Consider the following 24,772-nt stretch of genomic DNA (forward strand, 5'->3'; position numbering starts at 1 on the left):
GCACTTTTGGTTTTCACCAAAGGAAGACATAAAATAGTGGAGAATGATATGGTCTGTTTCTCTTCCTCTGTCTTCTATCACAATAGAAGATTTGGAGTATGATGGGTGTGTTCTAATGACATCATGTCATAATAACATTATTCTCTCTCTCTCTCTCTCTCTCTCTCTCTCTCTCTCTCTCTCTCTCTCTCTGCATCTATATACACACACTGTGATTGGAAAACCAATCACAAAGCATAAGATGAGGGAAATGGGGTAGTGACCATGTCATTCATGCAGATGAAAAAATTACATATCAGATTATTACAGAGCAAATGTGGCAAGCGTGTGATACACAACGTCAACAATCAGCTATCTTTGTGAGTACAGCTAAAGCAATTTTCAAACACCTAGCATAGCAGCGAGGTGTGATAAGCACTATACACTGGCCCTACTAATCAAGAAAGAAAAAGTAATACTTCAGGTTGTGTATTAGTTATTAGTTATCACATCCAATTTGTCTCAAAGTATCAAAAATCACAAAGAAGACAATGAGGGAAAATGCAAGGAGAAAAATTATATATTGCTCCCTGTAATGAGGACTGTAGATGTGCTCATGTCGGCCCACCCATGCCCTAAAAGAATCAATTATAGTGGCTGTGATACTTACAGAAATCTCTATGAGTCTGTGGAATAAGATATCTCTTGGTTCATGAAATTCAAATGTAAAATACTGGAAGAGAAAAGGACAATTTGCAAGTAGTTATTTCCTAGTGTGCTACCACATTCCAAAGGCCATCATTATAGCATATGCATGATCATAAATGTTCTTGCCCAGAACTTGCAAATATTACTTTTTGAACTACAACTCACAGCTGGGAGGATTCTGAGAACGTTAGCCCGCAAATGTTTTTAACCTGTGCTATTAGCCTACCCATGCTGGTAAAGCATTTTTACCATGCATGCACACAGAACAACCACTGAAGTGTATAGTTGAGTTACAGCTGGTTTTTATGTTAATTCAACATGTTTATTTCATAATGTATTAAATGTCCATCACAGAGATAGTGAATCCTCTGAAATGTTTTTGCAGTCTACATTCAGTTACATAACAGCAATCATATACCAGCTTCGTTTGTATGTCATGTACCTCATTGTAAAAAGGGCAGTTAGTTGACTTCTGAGTTGCAGTGTGTCTCTTCTCATCTCCAATTTTCACAACCACAAAAGGGTCAATGTTCACTCCAACCAACTTCTGGGCTTCAATTATGTTGATACCAATCTGTGGAGAAAATGCATTTTCTAGGATCAATCGGGTAGGGTCAGAATGATGGGAGAGAAAATTAAGTAAATTGCTGTTCTTACTTTCTGCCTTCAAGTTGACTTTGACTTGTAACAACCCTATCATGGAGTCTTCTTTGCAAGACTCTTTCAGATAAGATTTGTCATTGCATTCCTCTTGTAACCTACAGCACTTAGCCCCTTCCACACAGCTGCATAAAATCCACATTGAACTGGATTATATGGCAGTGTGGACTCAGATAACCCAGTTCAAAGCAGATACTGTGGATTATGAAAAACTCGGGGCTATGTCTGTTCTTATTGTTATTTTAAAGCAAATTGTATTGTTTTAATTTATTTCTGTAAACCACTCCGAGCCAAATTGGGAGTAGCGGTATACAAGTCCAATAAATAAATAAATAAATAAAATTATCTGCCCTGGAATTCTGGGTTATATAGCTGTGTGGAAGGGCCCCTAGTTTCTCATCCAAGTACTAACTGATAGTCTCTTTTCCAAGTACTAATAATAGGGTCTGACCTGATTGACATCCAAAATCAGAAAAGTCTTGGTGCCTTCAGGAAATTTAGGCCAAATGAAATAAGAGATATGACCAAACAACTGCTTTGCTTTAGCCATTTTAGAGACACATCATGTATCAGGTACCAAATAATTATTTTTTGCAAGTTAGTTATATGCCAGGGACACTTGGGAATTTTTTATAACTTAGAGCTTTCTGGATGAGGTTATCTAAATACTGAAAAATAAATCTTAATGTAATAGGGGAACAGCAATTGGCAGTGATTTTGGAAAATGTTATCCTCATAGTTCTGGATACCATACATTCCATACATTCTTTTGTTTAATTAATAATCAATAATTCCATTCTGGAGTTAAGTTAACATTAAGATATTAACTTAAACTATCCAATTTAGTTACAATAAATTAACTTTTCCCTTTATGCTAAAAATAGAAATATGTTTAAACTTAATTTGTCCCTATCAGTCATCCTCAGTGGGTTCTTATGTGGTCCCTGACGCTGGAAGGGCCCCACTCACTTCATCCCACAACCAAGCTGATCAACTGGGCTGCAGGAAAACACTTGTTGTCCCCTGGCTTTTGAGATCACTGCTTTCCTACTACTAGTAATAAGATAAACAGAAACACTTTCACCACCAATCAATTCCATTGAACCCTAGAATTCAGTGGATGGGAAGGGGACATTTACATTTCCTCATCCTTGCTTCTAGACATGGAAATGAGGAATGAAGGTGTGTGTATATGTATCCATCGGTTTTCCAACTAACCCTTGAAATCCAAAGGTTTGTGTGCCCTTGGATTATAATAAGACTGACAAGCACGTCACCTGAACGTTTTGAGGTCTAGGAGTAGAAAACAGATCCCATTTTGAGAAGACTCTAGAACGGCTGAAATAGAAAAGAGCATTAAACAATGTTATTATCTTTGCATTATTGATTTACTTTTGGAATATAGACTATATCTGAACGTAGGTAAAGCTGTATTTAAAGTATACTAGTAATAGTTATACATTTGTCATATACACCAAAACAAAACAAAACAAAACCCTTAGAAACAGAAGCTCTGAAATATCTCCTGTAACTTTCAAAATCAAAACCTGGGAACTATGTGTTTTGGAAATGGAAAGTCTAGATCAGTTACAGGGTGATTTCCCAAGCAGTCATAAAGATAAGGATGCCTGCCATTGATGCAGGCAAAACGTCAGGAAAAAATGCTTCTGGAACATGCCATACATCCTGGAAAACTCACAGCAACCCAGTCATAAAGATAATGAATTTATTTTTGTTAAATGTCTTATTAATATAATTTAAATGAGGAGAATATTGAGAAATAGCAAGCTTTTGGTTCAAAAATGTTATGTTATCATGTGCATCTGGACATTTATTTATTTACATTATATCCCACTTGTCTCCCATATGGGACCCAGGTTAATCCCATTTGGAGAGAAGGGCAAGATACATATCCAATAGATAAATAAATATGTGGATTTTTTTTAAAAAGTCAATAAAAGGTTTACACTCAGCTTCCACCTGTGAGGTGTACTAAATAAAATATTGTGTCAGATCAGTTTGTTCACTTCCAGCTCATTGAGGAACCATGGATATTCAGTAAACCTGTCTCACAAGATTGTTGTGAGGCAGCTTGGTTGAAGATGGCAAATATGCAGGAATAATGAACTCTTTGGAGGAGCTGTTTTAATCATTGCTTGTGAAACATATCTAAACTGGATGTTGCTTGATAAACTCTGCAATAGTTAACAGCACACAAGTAGGCTGGCTGCTTATAAAACTCACCCAAATACTGAAAGGTGCTCTTGTTATTATAATGTTATGAAAGGTTCTACAACATTTTTTGTGATATGTCACAGCAAAATAGCCAGCATGTGATTATCCTACACAACAACCATCATTTTAAAAGGTATATTTCACTTTAAAGCAAATTCCTTTCATGAAGAGACATCAATGTACTACTCTATTAACTAAGTAGATGTTGTGTCAGATCAGTAGATGTGCTCTTCATGTGGAGAGGGGAAAAGGGCATCTTAACACAACGGTGAGTACAGAACAGTACCTTTTCACAGGGGTGAAGACAATGCCAGAAAACTCCATGTCGGATACATCATAATAATCATCTTCATCATCATCAGTCTCCAGGCCTTTGACAAGTTGTCTGCCAAGTGCTGCGGCTTTTCTGTCCAGATCAGCAGCTCGCTTCAATTCAGCATCTCTGTTACAAAAGTGTGCAGTGCTTCTAGTTAAAGAGAACTTTCAGAAATGCATGAGTCTGGTATAATCCTATGCTTCTCACTATAAACCATGCTTTATCCATATATGAAAACACTCATCTTTGTAATTTGATATGATCTGGCCCAATACAGGAATATAAGGCGAAGAGGTAGCCCATGAATCCCACAAGGATGCAGACAGTTTACAGATGTCTAAATAAGAGTGAGTAGTCAATGCCTTAGCAGTGTAAAGTTCTGCATCCCTGCTTAAAATGAGGCAAGAATATATTAGTTAAAACAGAGCTTATTCCCGGGAAAGCGTGTATATAACTGGAACCCTAGAGTTGCATGCCACCTTCCAACAGGGGGTCTGCAAATTAAGGCCCAGGAACCAATGTGGCCCTCCAAAGTCATTTATCTGCCCTAAACTTGAGACTTAGGGTCACCCTAAGTCTGAAATGACTTGAAGGCACACAACAACAGCAGTCCTAATTAACTTGACTATCTCATCAGCCAAAAGCAGGCCTACACTTCTCATAGAAATACTGGTAAGTTTACATTGGCTAAAATTGTTCTTCATCTTAAATATTGTACTGTTCTTCCATTTTTTGCACTACAAATAAGATATGTGCAATGTGCATAGAAATTCATTTTTCAAACTATAGTCCAGTTCCTCAACAGATCTTGACAGATCATGAACCAACCCCCTGCCTAGAAAGCTTGAGGACCCTGTATAATACATTGACCAAAAATATTCAGTTAAAATTTAATACTATTCAACCCATTATTAAATCAATACAACAAAACACCCAAGATGATGTAGAAATAGATAATATATTGTCTACTAAAGCCCTAAGAATCTAAGATTTTTTTCATTACTATACTGTGAAATTAAAAAGGTAAAACAACAAAGAATCCTGCAGCAACTTCAAGTGTAAATAAATGTATTATAGTGTAAGGCAGGGGTCCTCAAACTTTTTAAGTGGAGGGCCGGTTCACGGTCCAATTAGGATTGTTGTTGTTGTATGCCTTCAAATCGTCAACCCTAAGTCTAAAGTTGTGGGCCGGGGCCAGGAAAATGACCTTGGAGGGCCACATCCACCCCACGGGCCTTAGTTTAGGGACCCCTGGTGTAAGGCTTAAGAGGCACACAATTTTCATGTCAGCTGCTCTCGGGTGAAACAAGGTTGCTGTCCATTGCCAGTGTTGAAACAAGATTCATCTTTCAATCCAACTGGCTTCTTTACACATATGGCATAAGGCATTCAGATTACCATATTTACTCAAGTCTATCACACAGCTTTTTTTGCTAAATTACATCGATAAAATTGAGGTGCACATAAGATTTGATGGTGCGTTAGGATCATGCACATAAACCCACCTGAGCTATTGGCCAAGAGGCAGTGGTGGCCATGAAAAAGGTGGGAAAGACTTGATGGAGGAACGTGGCTTTCCACCAGCCTTCTCGCGGTCACCACCACCTTGCATTACATTTGATAGCAAATTATTTTGCTCTAATGCACATCTTCAAAACTGAGATGCACATTACATTCAATGGCACATTATACTTGAGTTCATATGAGTATTATTTGGCTAAGGCAATACATCTTGTCTTCCTTTGTGTCTATATCACTATAGGCAGAGAGGCATGTGCATTTACTACAAAGGAAATTCTCTTTCGATGCAGGGAAGATTGTATTTCATAGGGAGAACTTAAATCTCCTTTGTCCCTTTCGGTTTGATTTTCTGACAAGTAAAGTACATTGCTTTCCATTGTAATCTTTGGAGGCTAGGTCTTGTCAGGAGCTGGGAATATAGCAAGAGAAACTGTTGTTGCTATGGCAGCATCATACTAGAAATGGGAGAACTATACATTATCATAATGTTAGGCAAAGAAAAACAGGTCCCATAAGAATGTTTTATTCTGCCTATCAGTGACCATCATGTGCACTCTGAGTCTCATGTACTGTATATCTCATAATTTTTGTCCTTGATCACTACATACTTGTTTTCCAATAACATTGTAAAATGGAATAAGAAGAGGTCACTTACTCTAATTCCTCAAATCCAGGGTTGCGGATTATCACTTCTGAACTGTGATAAACAGGAGGAAAATATTATTAATAATAATAAATAAATAAATAATCTTTATTCTTATACCCCACCACATCTCCCTGAAGGGACTCGGGGTGGCTTACACAGGGACAAGCCCGAACAACAACATAACAGCATTTCATGTATAAAATTTAACAGCAGATTAAACATTCCAGAAATAAACAGAACAACATACAAGACAGTTACTTAAAAGCCTGAGCATCAATTATTGCACACGGCAAAAGGTGACAAATGCAGCGCTCAAGGGTCCATGGATAAAATTTTGTCAAACAAGCACAAGCCAGATGTAGAAAACAACTCTCTTAGCAATCTGCTAGTGGTGTAACAGTAAATGTTTCTAGAATCCTTTCACTGGCAAGCCCTTCTAACAATGCTGACACACTGCTCTTTTGCAATCTCCTGGAAACAGAACTGTAATATGTCAGCTCACCACAGCCGCTCCTGAATGAACACACGAGACTCTCTGTGATATCACCAGAAACTTTTACTGTAGGAAACATGAACATCAAAAAAGCCAAGAATGGGAGGCTCCGGCCAACCATCCTTTATATACCCTCCCCCTCATTTGAAAAGTCTCTTCCCGCTCAGTAAAACCCCGCGCAAATTCCCCGCCAAGTCCAGCAGCCGTTTCTTCTCCGAGTCCTGAGCCGCAGGTGTCTTATCAATGTCAGTGACCCTGAAACTCAGAGCCACATACAGGCTCTAGTAGCAGGGTTCTGACATGGCGTCCTCCTCCCCTTCGTCCTGGAAGGAAAAGATTAAACACAACTATTGTTCTCCGCTGTCCAGAGTTCCTTTATACTTTTTTAACAGGCTGCAATGGAATACCGGGTGTACCTTTCCTAGGTCCTTAGGTAGCCTCAGCTCATAGGTCACTTCGTTTATTCTTTTTGCTACCCTGAACGGCCCTATATAGCGTGGAGCCAATTTTTTAGATGGGAACCCCAATTTCAGGTTTTTTGTGCTCAGCCAAACCAGATCCCCTTCGCCCAATTTGTCCCCCTCTCGGCGCCTACGATCTGCAAAGAGCTTGTACTTCTTTTGTGTTTCCCGCAATGCCTCCACCACGGTCTGCCACCCTTGCTTAATTTTGGCCGGCCATTCCTTGTCGGTCTGGCCCTCTCCTTCCTTCCACTCGGGTAGCCTGGGGAAAGGTGCCACCTCCTGTCCGTATACTATTTCGAATGGGGCACGACCTGTGGCCGAATGTACGGCCCCGTTAAAAGCCATCTCAGCAAACGGTAGAAGGTCCGCCCAATCGTCCTGTCTATAATTGGTGTACATCCTCAAGAATTGGCACAGTGTCTGTTGGGTACGTTCGACCCCCCCGTTGGTTGCGGGATGAAAAGCCGAGCTCAGGTTCCTTTCTGCTCCTAACAGCTGTAAGAATTTTCCCCAAAATTTTGCCGTAAATTGGACTCCCCGGTCGCTAATTATTTTGTCGGGACACCCATGTAGGCGATATACATGCTTCACATACAAATCAGCAAGTTTTTCAGCTGAGGGGAGTTTTGGCAGGGCCACAAAGTGTGCCTGTTTTGAGAATAGGTCCAATATTGTCCAAATGTATCTGTGGCCTCTGCTGGGGGGTAGTTCGCCTACAAAATCCATGGCCACGCATTCCCATGGCCTCATGGGCTCCACCACCTTCTGCAATAGCCCCTGGGGCTTCCCCGGTGGTGTTTTTCCCTCTGCACATAATTCACACTGCGTGACGTACCCCCTGGCGTCTTTCCTCATTCCGGGCCACCAGCATTGTTTGGCCAACAGTTTAATAGTCCTGGTGGGGCCTAGATGACCCGCACCCTTGTTATCGTGGCACTTCCTTAACATTTCTCGTCTTAAACATTCAGGAATATACAATTTCTTATTTACAAACACCAAATCCCCACACAATTCTCCCTTTTCTTTGTTAGTTTGTAACCATTTGTCCATTCCATACGCTCGCTTCAACTCTTCCTCCCATATTTCTCCTCCCCCCGTGGAAATGGCAGTACGTTTGTTTTCTTTGGCCGCTTGTGCTCGAGTTAGTACTGCCAGGCCCCATTGCTTATCTAGGAACAGGCTCCCTTCAGATTCCTGAATTCCTCCCCCGTGCTGAGGCATCCGAGAGAGAGCGTCAGCGAGTATGTTATGTTTCCCCTGGAAGAATCTGAGTCTGAAATCAAAACGGCTGAAATATTGGGCCCATCTAATTTGCTTCGCTGATAGTTTACGAGGGGATCTTAGATACTGTAAATTTCTATGATCAGTCCACACCTCAAACGGTGTTCCACTTCCTTCCAGAAAGTGTCTCCAGCACTCTAGTGCTTTTAGAATCGCTAAGGCTTCTCTCTCCCAAATCGGCCAGTTTTTTTCTGTATCGCTAAACTTTTTTGACAGATAGCCACATGGCTTCAGGTTCCCCCCCTCGTCTTTCTGCAGCAGAACTGCCCCATATGCCCGGTCTGACGCATCGCAATGTAATACAAAGGCCTTAGACATATCAGGGTGCTGTAGGACAGGTTCCTCAGTAAAACGCTTTTTAAGGGCTTCGAAAGCTTCCTGGCATTCTATTGTCCAGGTCAGTTTGGCCCCTGGGGCCTTCACTTTGGCTGTTTCTCCCCTGCCTTTAGTTTTTAACAAATCCGTTAATGGCAAAGTGAGGCGCGCAAAGTCCTTGATAAATGTTCTATAGAAGTTTGCGAACCCTAGGAAGGATTGCAGCTGCTTCCGTGTTTTGGGGGCTTCCCACCCCCTCACGTCTTCCACCTTCGCAGGGTCCATCGCCACTCCCTGGGAGGAAATCCTATACCCCAGAAAGTCTATCTGGTCTTTATTGAACTCGCACTTGGCAAGCTTCGCATACAGTTTCGCTTCCCTCAACTTTTGTAGGACTTCCCTGACTAGTTCTACGTGTTGCTCCTTAGTCCGAGACATTATCAATATGTCATCTAAAAAAATAAAGACTCCCTTGTACAACAATGGATGCAATACTTCGTTGATTAATTGCATGAACGCGGCCCCTCCCCCGCACAAACCGAAGGGGAGCACACGATAATTGAATAATCCGAATGCGCAGGAGAAGGCCGTCTTCCACCTGTCCTCTGGTTTGATCTGCAATTTATGGTAGGCCTCAATTAAGTCCAATTTAGTGAATATCTGTCCTTCCGATAACTGGGCGATCAAGTCCTTCACTAAGGGTAGGGGGTATTTATTTACAGTACTGATTGCATTTAGGCCCCTGTAGTCAATGCAGAGCCTCAGCGTTTGGTCCTTTTTCCGCCTGAACAACACAGGCGCCCCTAAAGGGGAATTTGAAGGCTCTATGAAACCCCTCGCTAGGTTTTTATCAATGTATTTTCTCAGTTCCTCCTTTTCCCTAGCTGACATCGGGTATATTTTTGCCTTGGGAAGCTCTGCTCCTGGGACTAGCTCTATTTTCACTTCAACTCTCCGCTTCGGTGGGAAATTGTCTGCTTCCTTCTCATCAAACACGTCCACAAAATCCCGATACTCTGGGGGTAATTTATCTGCCAGATCTGCTATTCTGATAGAGTCTTCCTCCCCCCTTTTCCCTGGCTCCCTCTCAACTTCCTGGCTCCCTTCTTCCAAATTCATCCTGAAGATCATGCTCTTATCCTCCCAGTTGATTTGCGGGTTGGCCTGCCCCAGCCACGGCATGCCTAGTATAACATTATAGCTGGCTATTTGTGATATCACAAATGACACCTTTCCTTCCCAACTCCCTATCTTACACTTTACATCTTCGGCACTGTACTTAGCTAACGATCCCGATGCTGTGGATCCGTCCAACTGCGAAAAAGCTATTGGGGATTCTAGGTTCGTTCTTTCGCATCCCAATCCCTCGGCTAATTCAGGGGAGATGATGTTCCTGGAACATCCACAATCCACAAATGCTTTGCAGGTTGCTTGTTTGCTGCCATTTTCAAGCTGAATGGGGACCACTATCATAGCTTTGTCCTGACTTACCAACCCCCCCGAGTGGTGCCTCATCGGTGGTTCTTCCTCGGCGCGTTTCCCTGCCACGGCTCTTGGTTTGGCCGGGCCTCCGCCTTCCCCTTTTCTCTGCCAGCACTCGGCAGCCCTGTGGCCCAACCGGCCGCACACGAAGCAGCCACTCCTGCTGGCGCTCACGTTCCCTGTCGGCTCCGTTCTCCTCCCGGCTGGGGTTGATCCCTCCTTCCGGCTCCCCTCTTTCATCTGCGGCCGCTGCTGTAGCCCTCCTCGGTGCCTCCTCGCCTGGGCCAGCGATGTCTCGACGCGCCCCGCCAGCTGAATCCATCCGCGCAGTGTGTCAGGCTCATCACGATGCACCGCCCAGGAGAGGATCTCCCGCCTGAGCCCCTCCTTGAAGAGTTCCATCTTCGTCACTGCAGACCATTCCGGCACCTTTTCGGCGAGGCATTGGAACTCCTCCGCATACTCAGATACCGACCTCTGCCCCTGGGAGACGGTCTTCAACTTCTCCCTCGCCCGGATCTGCTCCAGTGGATCTCGGAAACGGGTCTCCAGGGCCCCCATAAAGCGTCGGAGTGACCCCAGACATGGGTCGCGCCGCGCGTGCAGCTGAACGTACCAGCTAGCCGCTCCCCTCTTCAACACTGCACCAATGGCCTGTATCCGGCTGGATTCCGTTCTAAAAGTGTGAGCATTGTCCTCCATATAGCCCCTCACCGTGGTCAGGAAAAAATCCAGTTCAGAGGACTCTCCCCCAAACTCGATCCTTAGTTCCTCTCGTCTTGGTAGGGGTCCCTGTGGTGGCAATCCCCAATTCTCCGCCCGTCGCAAGCCCCCTTGCGGACCAGTGGGCCCCGCTGCTGCTTCTCTTGGCCCTGTGCCACGCCCGGCATTCGCCAGGGGCACCAGGGTCTCAGCTGGGAGCGTAGCTGGGATTCTCGGAGGTTTTTCCCCTTCGTCGTCACTCTCCTCCACCCGCGTCAGGCTTGGTTGGGTCTTGGGCCGGGCGCCGGGCTCCTTTCGCATTTCCCTTCCCTTCGGTGCTGGGAGGTCTGCAAAGCCCTGGCTGCTTCCCACGCTCACGTCCCACATTGAGCCAGCCCGAAGTTCCCTTCCTCTCTCTGGCTCCGCCAAAAACGCCAGGCGCTCCATCGCCCTCGACATCACTGCCAGGGTGGTCTCCATCGCCGACATCCTCTCCTCCAGAAACACCATCCTTTGTGGGCCTGGGGAAGGTGAACCTTCCTCTCCTCCGGTGCTGTCTCCCCGCACCACTCCACGCCTCTGGGTTACCCCATTTGGCTGGGCATAAGCGGTGGATGACGCCAGGGCCGCCAGCTGGTGGAACTCAGCGTCCGGCTCGGGAGTGGCCCTTTCCGACCTTCCTCCTCCTGCGCCCAAGAGCTCTTCATCCTCCACTTGCATGTTACACCTCACCGCTACAGCGGGATGGTGTCCGTATTCTTGGCTTAGTGTCAGCTCACCACAGCCGCTCCTGAATGAACACACGAGACTCTCTGTGATATCACCAGAAACTTTTACTGTAGGAAACATGAACATCAAAAAAGCCAAGAATGGGAGGCTCCGGCCAACCATCCTTTATATACCCTCCCCCTCATTTGAAAAGTCTCTTCCCGCTCAGTAAAACCCCGCGCAAATTCCCCGCCAAGTCCAGCAGCCGTTTCTTCTCCGAGTCCTGAGCCGCAGGTGTCTTATCAATGTCAGTGACCCTGAAACTCAGAGCCACATACAGGCTCTAGTAGCAGGGTTCTGACAGTAATAACCATTAAAATGTATTAGATCTGATCTTTATAAAGGCAGAGAATAGCAGGGGGGAGCATAGCAATGCAATGACCTAGCAGTTAAATTGTTCATATTCTATAAATGAATGGTAGCAGTTCCAAAGAAAAGAGCAATGTTGGTGGCAGCAGAAATGAGTGGGTACATATCTTCCTATACAGTGTCTTATGGTTTAATACCGTTTGCATTGCTGTCATCAGAACACCTAGGATTAGCAGTTCTGAGAGGTTGCTAAAGTGCAGTTGCTTCCAAAGTAGGTTTTAGGTATTATTTGTAACCGTGACAATTCTTCACGCCTCAATTTTAAATAGCCCAGGGCTATTTGTACTCATCTTAATTGACAAATGCATATGTCAGTAAATGTGCTGAACTCTTAATCCTTGCTAATCTTGTTTCTGCTCACAGCACAGATGTTTTCGCTTCTGTGCAGCCATACAAATCTTTCTGTATATCCATGCCAAAGGATTCAATCCAACACCATGTCAATATGGACTCAAATTATTTAAAAACAACATACCACTTCCCATGTTCCTAGAAGACCTCTTGGTACATTTTAAGTGAATCTGAAAACAGTATGGTTTTAATAGCTTCAAGCAGAAAAATGACTTTATTTATTTATTTCGTGTCAAAAGCATTGTACAACAAATACATTTCAAATAATGGGGAAAAAAGAAAAAAGAAAAAAAAAGAAATCACAAGCAACTAAATAGTTTTGGACCAAAAGCGGGCAACAGCAACCGCATTGTCTGTAGCTTTAAACAACTCCTCCTCCGTACATGAGGCAGGGCATTGTGGGCAAGCATACATGTGCTGAGTTGTTTGTTCTGCTCCACAGTCACACAAGGTGGAGGATTCCTCCAGGTAGTGCCACCTTGCCAAGTTGTCTTTTGATCTGCCCACTCCACTTCTGAGTCTGTTCAGGGACTTCCAAGTTGCCCATTCTTGGTTTGCCCCTGGAGGAAGACCCTCTTGGGGGGCCATCCAGTTAGAATTGCCAGGTTTAGCTGCCCAGAGAGACACCCTTGCTGCTGCTGGAGGAACATCAAGAGGAGTGGTGGTTCTCATGAAGCCCTTCCTTGATTTGAGTCTGGTGGGAGGAGGGTGATAGCCATGCAGTGGGTGGCTTTCACAATGTTCGACCTTTTTTCTCTCACCGTTAGCAGCAACTTCCCGTCGCACGTCAGGAGGGGCAATGCCAGCTAACTTGTAGAGTTTATCAACAGGTGTAGGTTTAAGGCATCCTGTGATGATTCTGCATGTTTCATTCAGTGCTATGTCCACCTGCTTTGCATGGGCAGACTTGTGCCAAACAGGACAGGCATACTCTGCAGTTGAGAAAGACAAGGCCAGGGCTGATGTTCTTATTACTTGTGGGTCTGCTCCCCATGCGCTGCCAGTCAGTTTCTGCAGGATGTTATTGCGTGCAGCTACTTTGTGCTTGGTGTTCATGCAATGTTTCCTATATGTTAGTGTTCGGTCTAAGGTGACACCAAGGTATTTAGGATGGAAACAGTGTTCGAGCTCTTGGCCTTCCCAAGTAACTTTCAGTTTCCTGTTGGCTTCGCGGTTATGTAGGTGGAAAGCACACACTTGTGTCTTGGAAGGATTAGGCTTCAGGTGGTTCTCCTTGTAGTAGCTGGAGAGATCTTTCAAGGCATTGGTGAGTTGCTTTTCAACTGTTTCAAAATCTTTTGCTTGTGTTGTAAGGCCAAGGTCATAAGCATATATAAAGCTCTTTGTGAGTGGTGGTTGTGGCTGATCGTTCGTGAAGATATTAAATAAGGTCGGTGCAAGACCATTCTTTTGCCTCCTCCATCTGCTTTTCTGGCCCTGAAACTCCACATAGAAGCTGCGGTTTTCTAAGAGGGTCTGGCCTGTTTTTGTAAAGTCAAAGTCCCGGGTGATATGGTAGACTTTATGCAGCATTTTTCTATGTTGCACCGTGTCATAGGCTGCCGTAAGGTCCACAAAGACTGTTCCCGTAATGCAGCCTTTCTCATAGCCTTCCTCGATATGTTCAGTCAGATGAAGAATTTGACCTGTACAGTTTTTCCCTGGTCTGAAACCTGCTTGTTGTGCAATAAGCTTGGGTTCGATAACAGGTCCTAGTCGATTTAATAGCATCCTCTCATAGACTTTATATAGATGACATAAGAGGGAGATTGGTCGGTAGTTCCTGGCATTGGAGGCATCTTTACCAGGTTTTAAGATGGCAATTATCTTAGAAAAATGACTGAAAGTCTCCCAAAAAAGTAAAAATAGAGCACTGAAGTGTTGGCTAAGGGCCCATGTGGTATAGTGGTTTGAGTATTTGACTGACACCAGGAGACAAGAGTTCAGGTTCCCACCCAGCCATGGAAACCTGCTGAGTGACCTTGAGCAAGTCAGACTCTCTCAACTTTAGAAAAAAAGCTATGGCAAATACCTTCTGAGTAATTTCCAAGAAAATGCTGATTGAATTGCCATAAATTGGATTTGATCCGAAGACATAAAACAACAAAAATGAACTACAGAAATGCTAAAGTTGCTTGTGACTTCTGAAACAATAACAAGTACTGCAGGGCTATACAACTGTCTCCTTATATAATTTTCCAAACCTGTCTTTCATTTGGTAGACAAAGTCTTCCTCAGCCCATGTTCCTGCAGCACCATCAGGAGGTTGATATCGCAGGTCTAATTCAATATAGATCTGTATTAAGAAAGACAAACCTTAGGAAGTCCACAGCTATTATTTACAAGCCACACTCCAAATTGTTTTGATTTGTATTTCCTCCAACCTGCAGGATATACATTTATCAAAATCCTGACACACAACGATTCCTATGACTTAAACGCAGCAGGTAAGTTCATGATTGCACATGCAAAAGAGAGTTATGAAAAAGAAAATAATAGTGTGCGAAGTTGAGCAGAGACTTTTTGGCAGTATAATGTTGGTGACTACTCTGAATCAGAGAGTTGGAAAAGACCACAAGGGCTGCCCAATCCAACCTCCTGCCATGCAGGAATACACAATCAAAGCATTTATTGTCTTTACCTTGAGGTGTCCAAGACTGAAGGCCAGTTCTTCCATCAAGCAAAGTGACTAGACTGCCCCAGGCAGCACATTTTTGGATATTTATTGTGTCACTATTGTATTTTTATTGTCAGGGATGGGGACCTCTGCTTGTGGATATTCTGCCTCATGTTTCAAAGTAACATGGTCAGATTTGGGTGATACTGGAAATACAGTATTTGCCATTCTTCTGCAAAATATTCTGGGCCAGCTCTTTAAAGTGGCATTCTAAGTTGCCTGAGATACAACAGGGAGAATCAGAGACCGTTCACTCTGTTAAAATATAGCCCTATGGCTCTACTTTTAGTACCTGGTTTTATCCTATAAGAGTCTAGGATCTAAGGCTTATGGAGGGACAGTTAGAATTCCCAGTCAGGAACCTCAACTACCTCATCAAACCATCAGTTGCAGGACTCCATAGGATATTGCCATTGCAGTTACAGAGGATTCATAATGCCTACATTTTTTGAACTATACCACTTTTGCCTTCATTTCAATGTTTACTTATGGGGTGAGGAAGATGAAAACTATCATGCCAGGGAAAAGGCACAGTTATAATCTTTCTTTCGGGAGACGTATAATAAGTTCAATCATGGCAGAATGACAAACATCTCCCCTCTACTCTCCTGCAGGGCTTACCTTCCCCAAACAGCCCCCCATCTCCACATAATCATCTGGAAAATGCTTTCCTTATTCTGCACTTGGCTATAGTGACATTGCCAAATGCTTCTCGGTTATCACTCTCTACAGGCCACTACATGACTATGGAGATGAGGAGCCATAGGAGAAACATGAGTTGTCAAAGGGCTTTGATCATTACATGTGGGAGGAAGCACATTCTGACATCCACAGTTACACACACAAAACATATGCTGGCAAAAGTTGGACATATATATGCTTATGTCACTAAAAGGATGCTAACCATTTTGTTTTCAATATATGGAGAATTTTTAATAGTGGCTCAGGGTGGACAAAGTCAGACATGCAATACCCACCTACAACCTGAAATAGTACAATCTCACTTCACTAATCACATTTTGGTTCATCAGTCTATAAATACATATATTGGATTGAAGTTCCCCAAATCTCCCAGGTATCATGCTCACTGGTTATGTTGTCAGCGGGAATCTTGGAGGTGTAGAACTAAAAGGTAATATCTCCAGTTAGGACAATAGAGACGTAACTTACTCCAGTGATGCTGTGATTTTTGTCAACAAGAGCCTCTCGGATATTTAGTCGTCCGGATGTTACTAAGTGTTGAAGGCTGATAATTAGTGTACCAAGTAATCTACAAAAAACAAGTAAAGTTGGTACAGAGCACTAGCACCATTCCGGATACAAAATACTTGTACAAAGCTCTATATGGGTGTACTTAAAAGGGATGCCACATTAATGCAACCATTTATTTCTTTTTCATTTACATATTTAAGCATTGTAGGTATTTAATATTGATGTTTATTATTTTAGTTATTAAAATATTCAACAATTATAGAGATATTATAGCCCAACCCTGTTAATACTAAGAGTGAGCACATGCACTGAATCAATTGCTTGACCAGTGAACTATTGATTCAATTAGCTTACTCTAGTTAGGACTAGCCTACCAGATTCCAGACAATATTATATATTCATTATTGTTTATTTAATCATATGATCTCAGGAAGGTGTCCTATAAAATAAGTTTAACCAGTTTACAAGTATAATTATAATTAAAACAGATTAAAAGCATATTAAACAATCTAACATGTTAAAACAAGACAAATAAAATTCATTGAAATAATGCAAATCATAATGCAGGCATGGGCAAACTTCAGCCCTCCAGAAACTTCAATTCCCACAATTCCTATCAGCTTACCGGCTGTTTGCCCATGACTGCTATAATGCATGTGCCGATTCCAATACAATATTTAACTTTCTTCATTTTAAATGTGCCGAGACAACAACCCCTACAAAGCCATCACGTAATAAAGTATGCAGTTCCTCAGGGGATGTGCAATAATAAGATCTTTCCAATTCAGGTATGAACAGATTTCACCATCATTCACTAGATCAGTGTTCCTCAAACTCTGCTCTTCTGGGTGTTTTGGACTTCAACTCCCAGAAATCACAGCCAGCTTACCAGCTGTTAGGAATTGTGGGACCTGAGGTCCAAAACACCTGGAGGAGCAGAGTTTGAGGGCCCTTCCACAGAACCATATAACCCAGAATATCAAGGCAGAATAATCCACAATATCTGCTTTGAACTGGAGTATCTGAGTCCACACTGCCATATTTCCCAGTTCAAAGCAGAAAATGTGGAATTTTATTCAGCTGTGTGGAAGGGGCCTCAGAAACACTGCACTAGATTATATCAGTCAAGCTCAATTTTGTGCCTTATATAACCTTCTTGAAATAAATATAAACCTACCTATTACTGAATACCTTGCTACAGTTATAAACTTTAACTTTTAGCATCTCTTCCATAATAAATTTTCCATAATGTGGCCAACGAAAGATCTAAAAATAAAACAGCAAAGTCAACATTTGGAATTTTTAAAAAGTCAATTTCCAGTCCTGTTATTAGGGCTCTTCCAGATGAATCTTAAAGAAGCATGCGTTCTCACAATACAACTTCTTGGATTTTTCTGAGTTTTGCAGGATGTTGCCATATCTGCATCTACAATATTGGTAGCAATTTCTTAGATACACACTAGGACTCTTCATTAGTTTTTTTTTTAAAACTGGAACAAGAATTTTCAAGGTGTTTTTATGGTTTGATGGGCCAAGTTTCTCCTCTTTGAATTAATACATATGTATTAGAGTAATTGTGCAAAAGTACCATTTCATTGAAGCCTCAATGTGTTATAGCATTTAAACTATAAAGAAATCTAAAGAAAGGAGAAGAAGAAAGGGAACATATTGCTTTGACATAATTTGGCATTAGAACAAAAAACATTCAGGAATGAGAATAAAATACGGGGTGTCCATAAAGTCTTTACCATTTAAATTATTTCAGAAACAAGAAAAAAACTTTGGGGGAAGAATAAGGTTCTATTGTTGAAAGCTTGAACACGCTAGTCATGGCCTACTGTGTCTTGCTATAGAGCAAAACTGAATTTTGCTGTTGTAAATACAGTACCAAAAGATGGGGAGGGTGATACTTGTCTTAAAACACTAAAGTACGAGGGTTGAATAAAAAGTAATGCCTCCACCTTCGTAACTCCTCAACAGATGACAGTACTGGTATGTGGCAGGTACTGGCTTGTTCAGTAAACTCTCCTCCACAGTTCCATTTGGTGGGAAGCCTTAGCATTGAATGTTTGTGTTGTTAAAGTGCAAAGTATGGAACCCTGCGCAGACGGTCAGTCAATGCGACTTAAGCAACGTGTAGTTATTGAATTCTTGACAGCAGAAGGTGTCACCCCAAAGGAGATTCATCAGAGAATGCAAGCTGCTTATGGTGATTGTGTTGATGTGAATACTGTGCGTCGTTGGGCGAGTAAGTTTAAAGATGTTGAGGTCCAAAAGAGTTGGATGTCCTGTGACAGCAACCACCGGGTTTCACAAGCAAAATGTTGACAGATTAATTCAGGATGATCGTCGTATCACTCAGAGAGAAATTTCAAGCATAATCGGCATTTCACAAGAACGTGTGGGTCACATTATTGCTTTGCTTGGCTATCGGAAGATGGGTACTGTGAGACGCTGGTTGTGGAAACAGAGTGTCGACTTCTTCCATGACGGCTTCAGAAAACTTGTTCATCGTTGGCAGAAATGTATCCAATTTTCTGGTTATTATGTGGAAAAGTGAATAGTGTAAAGAGCACATTCTAAGGATTATTTCTGCGTTTAATTTATTAAAATATTCCCATCCAAACCCAAGTAACGAAGGTGGAGGCATTACTTTTCATTCAACCCTCGTACAATATGCTGATGAACCATGATGGCAAGCTCAGTTCTTGAGATGAATGCAATGCTTCCTTACCTCCCCAAAGATTGCTTCCTGATCACAATGTATCTTCTTTGTCTTCTGAGTAAAACCTGTGAACAAAATGCAGAATTTGTATGCCATTGTAAACAATGTACACATGGCTCTTCAATCAGAGAATATGCAGCCTCCAAGAATGCAGTACACCAGGTCTCTCCATATAGTGTTGGTCTATAATCCCCATCATCTCTCATTATTTGGTCATGCTGGCTGAAATTTATGGAGGTTGCAGTATCACAAGGTTTAGAAGACTACCTTACTTTACATACAAATTAAATCTTTCAATTAAAAATTCTAATTTAGAAAATAAAGTTCTCAGTTTGACAGTCTCAGGCAACTGATGCATGAAGATAAATCAAGACAAGTGCCTCAAACTCCAACTGCATTTTACACAGCTAAAACTCTAACTAGTTGATATGGATGCATCACCAATGTACTATCTCTGTGTTCACTATGAACGAAATATGGAAAACCAGGCCTGGGGGTTGTTATCTAGCCACTATAACCCCCCCCCCCTCCCCCAAAAAAAGGCTTTATAGTTCACCAAGAGACCACAACACAGAAATGCTGGATCTTTCTAACATATTAGACTACACATCTGGTATTTAAAAAAAACTCTAAAATCAGAACAGTAAATAAAGAACAACATTCTGAAAACAGTGAAATTCCCGAAATGAATCAATCAGGTTCAGCCAACACCTCCAAACAAAGGATTCTCCTGGGCAGGAAGAAGCCAGGCCTTGAAGCTGGCAAGGCCATTCATGTTAATCAAGGTGATGAATTACAACATTCACACTGGCCTTCAACAGACAAGAATTCTTTCTCCCACCCTGGACATTCCACAGATATATAAACCTCTCTTATTTAGCTTCCAATATACCTCACAACATCTGAGGATGCCTGTCATAGATGTGAGTAAAATATCAGGAGATAATGCTTCTGGAACATGGCCATACAGCCGAGAAAATTCATAACAACCCAGAAATTCCAGCCATGAAAGCCTTCGACAAGACAATAAATATATGCAATTATATTTTTTTAACGCAAACCTTTCCCAAAAGTCCAAAGTTGAGCATGTTCAAGGTTTCAGAAGTTCAAGAACAAACCACCAGTACAACCATAAATTATATCTAACTCTTCAAGAAATTGTATCTATTTGTATAATTTTTGGTTAACTTGTATCTTTCAACTGTGTTCTGTTTCTCTTTCTTGTGTAAAATGCATATAAACTGTCTTATAGAGTTGTTTCAAAATTTAGCCGAGAGACAGCCACCCTTCTGTGACCCTGCTGAAATAATCCCCTAAGAATAGAAAGGTTGGCAAATTCCTCTGGCTATTTTCCAAACCAGATAATCATCAGGTTCATTGTGTGTATATACAGATGGGTGATTTCCCTTGCCAGCCAGATAAGCAAAATGTATAATTCACCTGAGGCTGAGAGCCTGGTTCTCCCTTATGGAAACAGGGGCTTAGTGTATGTGCATTTACCTCTTTTATTGAAAGTCAAGCCCTTGATTGCCCAGGCTCTGGACCTTTGTCCTCTGAGTCTCGCACCTTTGTCTCTTGAGCTTCATATCTTTCTTCAGCATGTAACTGGACAGTTGGGCGAATCAAAAACTCATCAACATATCATTGGTATTGTTTTCTCCCAGATCACGCCCTCCCAGAGGTGCATCTCTTCAGCTGATTGATCCTTCATCCTGACCAATCCCCAGCTGCCATTCTCCCCACCAAGGCAATCCCCTCCTGTCAGCCAATCCTGGTACGGATCCTAGCCAGCCTCTTTTCTGGCCAATCAAGGGAGGAAACAGGAGGTTTGAATGGCTGTCAGAACTGTATAAGATGTCTTGCATTTCTCTGTATATTTGTGTTTGCACATTTTTAAGGAATTTGCTTGTACTTACATCCTTTTTGACTTAATCATAATAAACATCTGTGGCTTGTCTTCAATCTGGTAAGTTTGATTCTCTGTCCTGGCCTTTCTGGTTTAGCATATGCTCACCAGGCATGGATCCTCCTATTCGTGGTCCTAGCTAAATCACTTCAGGGTCACAGATAGCCCTTCAAAGCTATCTCTGTGCTCTCAACCCCATCAGAAGTCAAATTCCCCAGACAGACATTTTCTGCTCTGTGCCTTAAAAAATGCATTGCCTCAGGAAAATCTCCAGATATCAATATTTACTTTTTAAATACATTGTTGAGGGGCCCTGGCTATGTAACAGGGGAAAATTAAGGTCTGGCCACTTACGTTTTCCACCCATCCCCATTTCCACCCAGCAGTTCATGCATACCTGGAGTAGAAAATTGACACCCCAAGAGGCAACGATTGTCTGCCTTTGCTAGGGATACAAACAAGTTTTTTTAACAAATGAAATATACTTTCTAACTTTGGAGGATCCCAAATTTGCTCAATGGTTGCCAAGATTGTTTGGAAGGCGATTCTCTCTCTCTCTCTCTCTCTCTCTCTTTCTTTCTTTTTGCCTTTGCATGTTTCCTGTGAGGACATCACAGGCCTATAGAGGTGAGCAAATATGTGAGCGGATACGTGCCCCTAACCCCCACAAATGTAGATAAATTAGTGTAATTAAGTTAATAACATACTAAATGTTTAGTATATGGAATACACACACACCTCACTGATCAGACAATTTCAGACCTTCAGAAATAGCAAGTGGCTAAAGTTCATGGCAGTAAAAAATACCAGAGGGTTTTACTTTTTGTCAATTTTTTGCTTAACATTATCATATGTATGTATGCCATTAAATGCACATTTGAATAGCTGAAGGCTCACAGGTCTGTTCAGATATTAAAATATGTAGAGATCTGCATGCATGCATACATACATACATACATTGAACTAAAAAAAATTGACACAAAGTAGACTCTTTGGGATCTTTTCTGTTGTGAGCTTTGTCCACTTCCCACCCATATATCAGAAACCCTGCTAGTCTTCGGTTATTTGAATATGCACTGGACATTCACAAATGTCAATATCATGCTTGCCAGTCATAAGAATGAAACAACTGGATGCAGAGGCAACAACAAATGTGAAAACTCAAGGAGCTGCCTTCTAGCAACTAAGGGCCTTCTACACATCCATATAACCCAGAATATCAAGACAGATAATCCACACTATCTTCTTTGAACTGGATTATCTGAGTCCACACTGCCATGAAAACCAGTTCAATGTGGATTTTATACAGCTATGTGGAGGGATCTAATGCTTCTTTTAAAGAGAAAAGGAAAAAGAAAAGCATTAACCGAGATCCAGTATTCTAACAGTCATGTCACACTGTACTTTTGGCATCTTCATTACAGATAGCAAAATGTTGATTTTACTACAAATTATTCTAGTTTATCTTCTAATCCTGATGTAATGTTCGTAAAATGGAAAAGTAGCATATTGTTAGATTTCAGCTCCCGGGGGACTAGAATTTGGAAATCATGTACAGTATATTATATTGCTTGATTTAAGTGGAAGTTATCTGGAAGACAGAAAAGATGGGTTGCTAGATGGTATAACTGACCTGGCTTCTGGTTGTAGAGCTAAATTAATTCATTTTTTGTGGTTATGAGATATTTATCTGATTTTTGAAAGGATATGAGAATTCATCATGTCCATTTAACAGGGAAGTTTTTTTATGTCAGGAGCGACTGCAAATGCAAACATATCTTTTCTCCAGAAAGTATTTTATTGCAGTGGAATGTACAAAATGAATACTAGACTGCTATCAGCAACTGAGTCAACAACTACTGTTGAGAAGCTAGATTTAAATAGAAACCAAAGAGGAAATGAATGTCTCGCAAAAATGCTGCACTTCTTGAATAGACAGGTTCAATGTTTCTGGGGTGAATAATTTTCAGTCAAAACACTGGCTAGACTCCACTTTTTTACCTTCAAAATTCAATTTACACATGGAACAAAGACCTGCACAAAATAGCAAGGAAACTTCAATAGTTTCAGCAAATCAAAATGGGAAATGGTGGGTTTTGCCCTCAAAGAAGCATAAAGTTATGTTTTCCTACAATCTTACTGGAAGGAATAGCTTAAGAATTTCATTATCTCAGAGATACTATTGAAACAAAATATTCAGTCACATTTGGAATGGCAATATTTAACCCAGTACAAAATGCTTTCTCATTGGGATTTGTAGTGAATTCCTATATATCATAGAATCATAGAATTGGAAGAGACCTCATGGCCCATCCAGTCCAACCCCCTGCCAAGAAGCAGGAAATTGCATTCAAAGCACTCCCAGCAGATGGCCACCCAGTCTCTGCTTAAAAGCTTCCAAAGAAGAAGTCTCCACCACACTCCAGGCAGAGAGTTCCACTGCTGAACAGCTCTCACAGTTAGGAAGTTTTCCTAATGTTCAGGTGGAATCTCCTTTCCTGTAGTTTGAAGCAGTCTCCAGGGCAACAGAAAACAAGCTTGCTCCCTCCTCCCTATGACTTCCCGTCACATATTTATACATGGCCATCATGTCTCCTCTCAGCCTTCTCTTTTGCAAACTAAACATGTCCAGCTCTTTAAGCCACTCCTCATAGGGCTTGTTCTCCATGAGGACTCCAAGATCTTTTTCACACATACTGCTTTCGAGCCAGGTGTCCCCTATTCTGTATCTTTGCATTTCATTTTTTCTGCCTAAGTGGAGTATCTTGCATTTGTGCCTCTTGAACTTCATTTTGTTAGTTTTGGCCCAGCTCTCTAATCTGTTAAGATCATTTTGAATTCTGCTCCTATCTTCTGGAATATTGGCTGTCCCTCCCAATTTGGTGTTGTCTGCAAACTTGATGATCTTTAAGTCATTAATAAAGATGTTGAACAGAACTGGCCCCAGAACGGAACCCTGTGGCACTCCACTCGTCAATTCTTTCCAGGATATAAATCTATTCATAAATGAATTATATTAAATTCAATGGAACTTATTCTGCGTAAGTGAACATTGGATTGCAGCATTGATCTATATGGTAGACTTTGAATTCTGCCTCCATATCTTGTGTTTTCTAGCTATATTGGACTATAATTTCCCAAGTGTTATGTGCCTTTCAGTGAAAGTTTATGGTGACACTATAATGGAGTTCTCTGGGCAGGGGGGAGGCTTGTCACAGCTTCCTACTTAGGCTGAAAGAGTGTCCAAAGTAACCAAACTGGGTTTCCATGGTTGGGTGTGGATTTGAATTCTGCAATGGACCCGTTCACAATATACAAATATAGCATTATATTCTACTTTAACTACTATAGTTAGTTTCATCCTATGAATGTCTGGTCTTTGTAATTTGATAAGATATTGGCGCTCTCTGGTTGGGTATCCTAAATTTTCCTTGAACTGCCAATTCCAGGATTCCATGGGCAGTTACTATGGGATATATATATACAGTATGTGTGAGTGTATGTGTGTGTTTGTGTGTGTATATATATTTCTATAGTGTGAACGTAGCACTACTCAAATATGCTCACTACATTTGGTTCATACTTTCATTTTGAGGGGTGGAAAATCTGACAAGAGAGACTTCTCTGTCTCTTCTATTGACATGAAAAATATTCCTATGTAGCTCTTTGTACGTCTGTGAGGAAAATGGCAGCTATGTGCAACACCTATATACCAAGTGTGAGGAACATACACATAACAATATTATTGCATGCGTGCCTTGTGAAAAGTCCTGATAGGGGAACGGTCCCCAGAGCTTAGTGACTCATAGATGTGTTCGATTTCCTGTAAGGAAATACTAAGTGTATGAGAAAATTTTCACGTTTGAAGAAGTCCTCCATTTCAGCATTTTCTTTACGATTCCCTCCCAGGAGAAGAACAAGTCAGAAAACATTACAGACCACAAATATGCCTTTTAAGACCC

The 24,772-nt window shown here is 41.7% G+C and overlaps 1 protein-coding gene across 1 annotated transcript in view; it reads right to left on the reverse strand.

The window, feature by feature from the left end:
• Positions 1–24,772, reverse strand: part of LOC100558674 (fer-1-like protein 4) — a 78,590-nt gene that overhangs the window by 48,087 nt on the left and 5,731 nt on the right. The window contains exons 2-10 of the mRNA XM_062978751.1: positions 18,914–18,969; positions 17,357–17,445; positions 16,138–16,237; positions 14,495–14,586; positions 6,075–6,116; positions 3,869–4,024; positions 2,625–2,685; positions 1,130–1,261; positions 650–712 (exon numbers count right to left, since the gene is read on the reverse strand). Coding sequence (XP_062834821.1) covers positions 650–712; positions 1,130–1,261; positions 2,625–2,685; positions 3,869–4,024; positions 6,075–6,116; positions 14,495–14,586; positions 16,138–16,237; positions 17,357–17,445; positions 18,914–18,969 — 791 coding nt within the window. The remainder of the gene's footprint in view (positions 1–649; positions 713–1,129; positions 1,262–2,624; positions 2,686–3,868; positions 4,025–6,074; positions 6,117–14,494; positions 14,587–16,137; positions 16,238–17,356; positions 17,446–18,913; positions 18,970–24,772) is intronic.

The sequence above is a fragment of the Anolis carolinensis genome, chromosome 4 (genome assembly GCF_035594765.1).
Source record: "Anolis carolinensis isolate JA03-04 chromosome 4, rAnoCar3.1.pri, whole genome shotgun sequence".
NCBI lineage: Eukaryota > Metazoa > Chordata > Lepidosauria > Squamata > Dactyloidae > Anolis > Anolis carolinensis.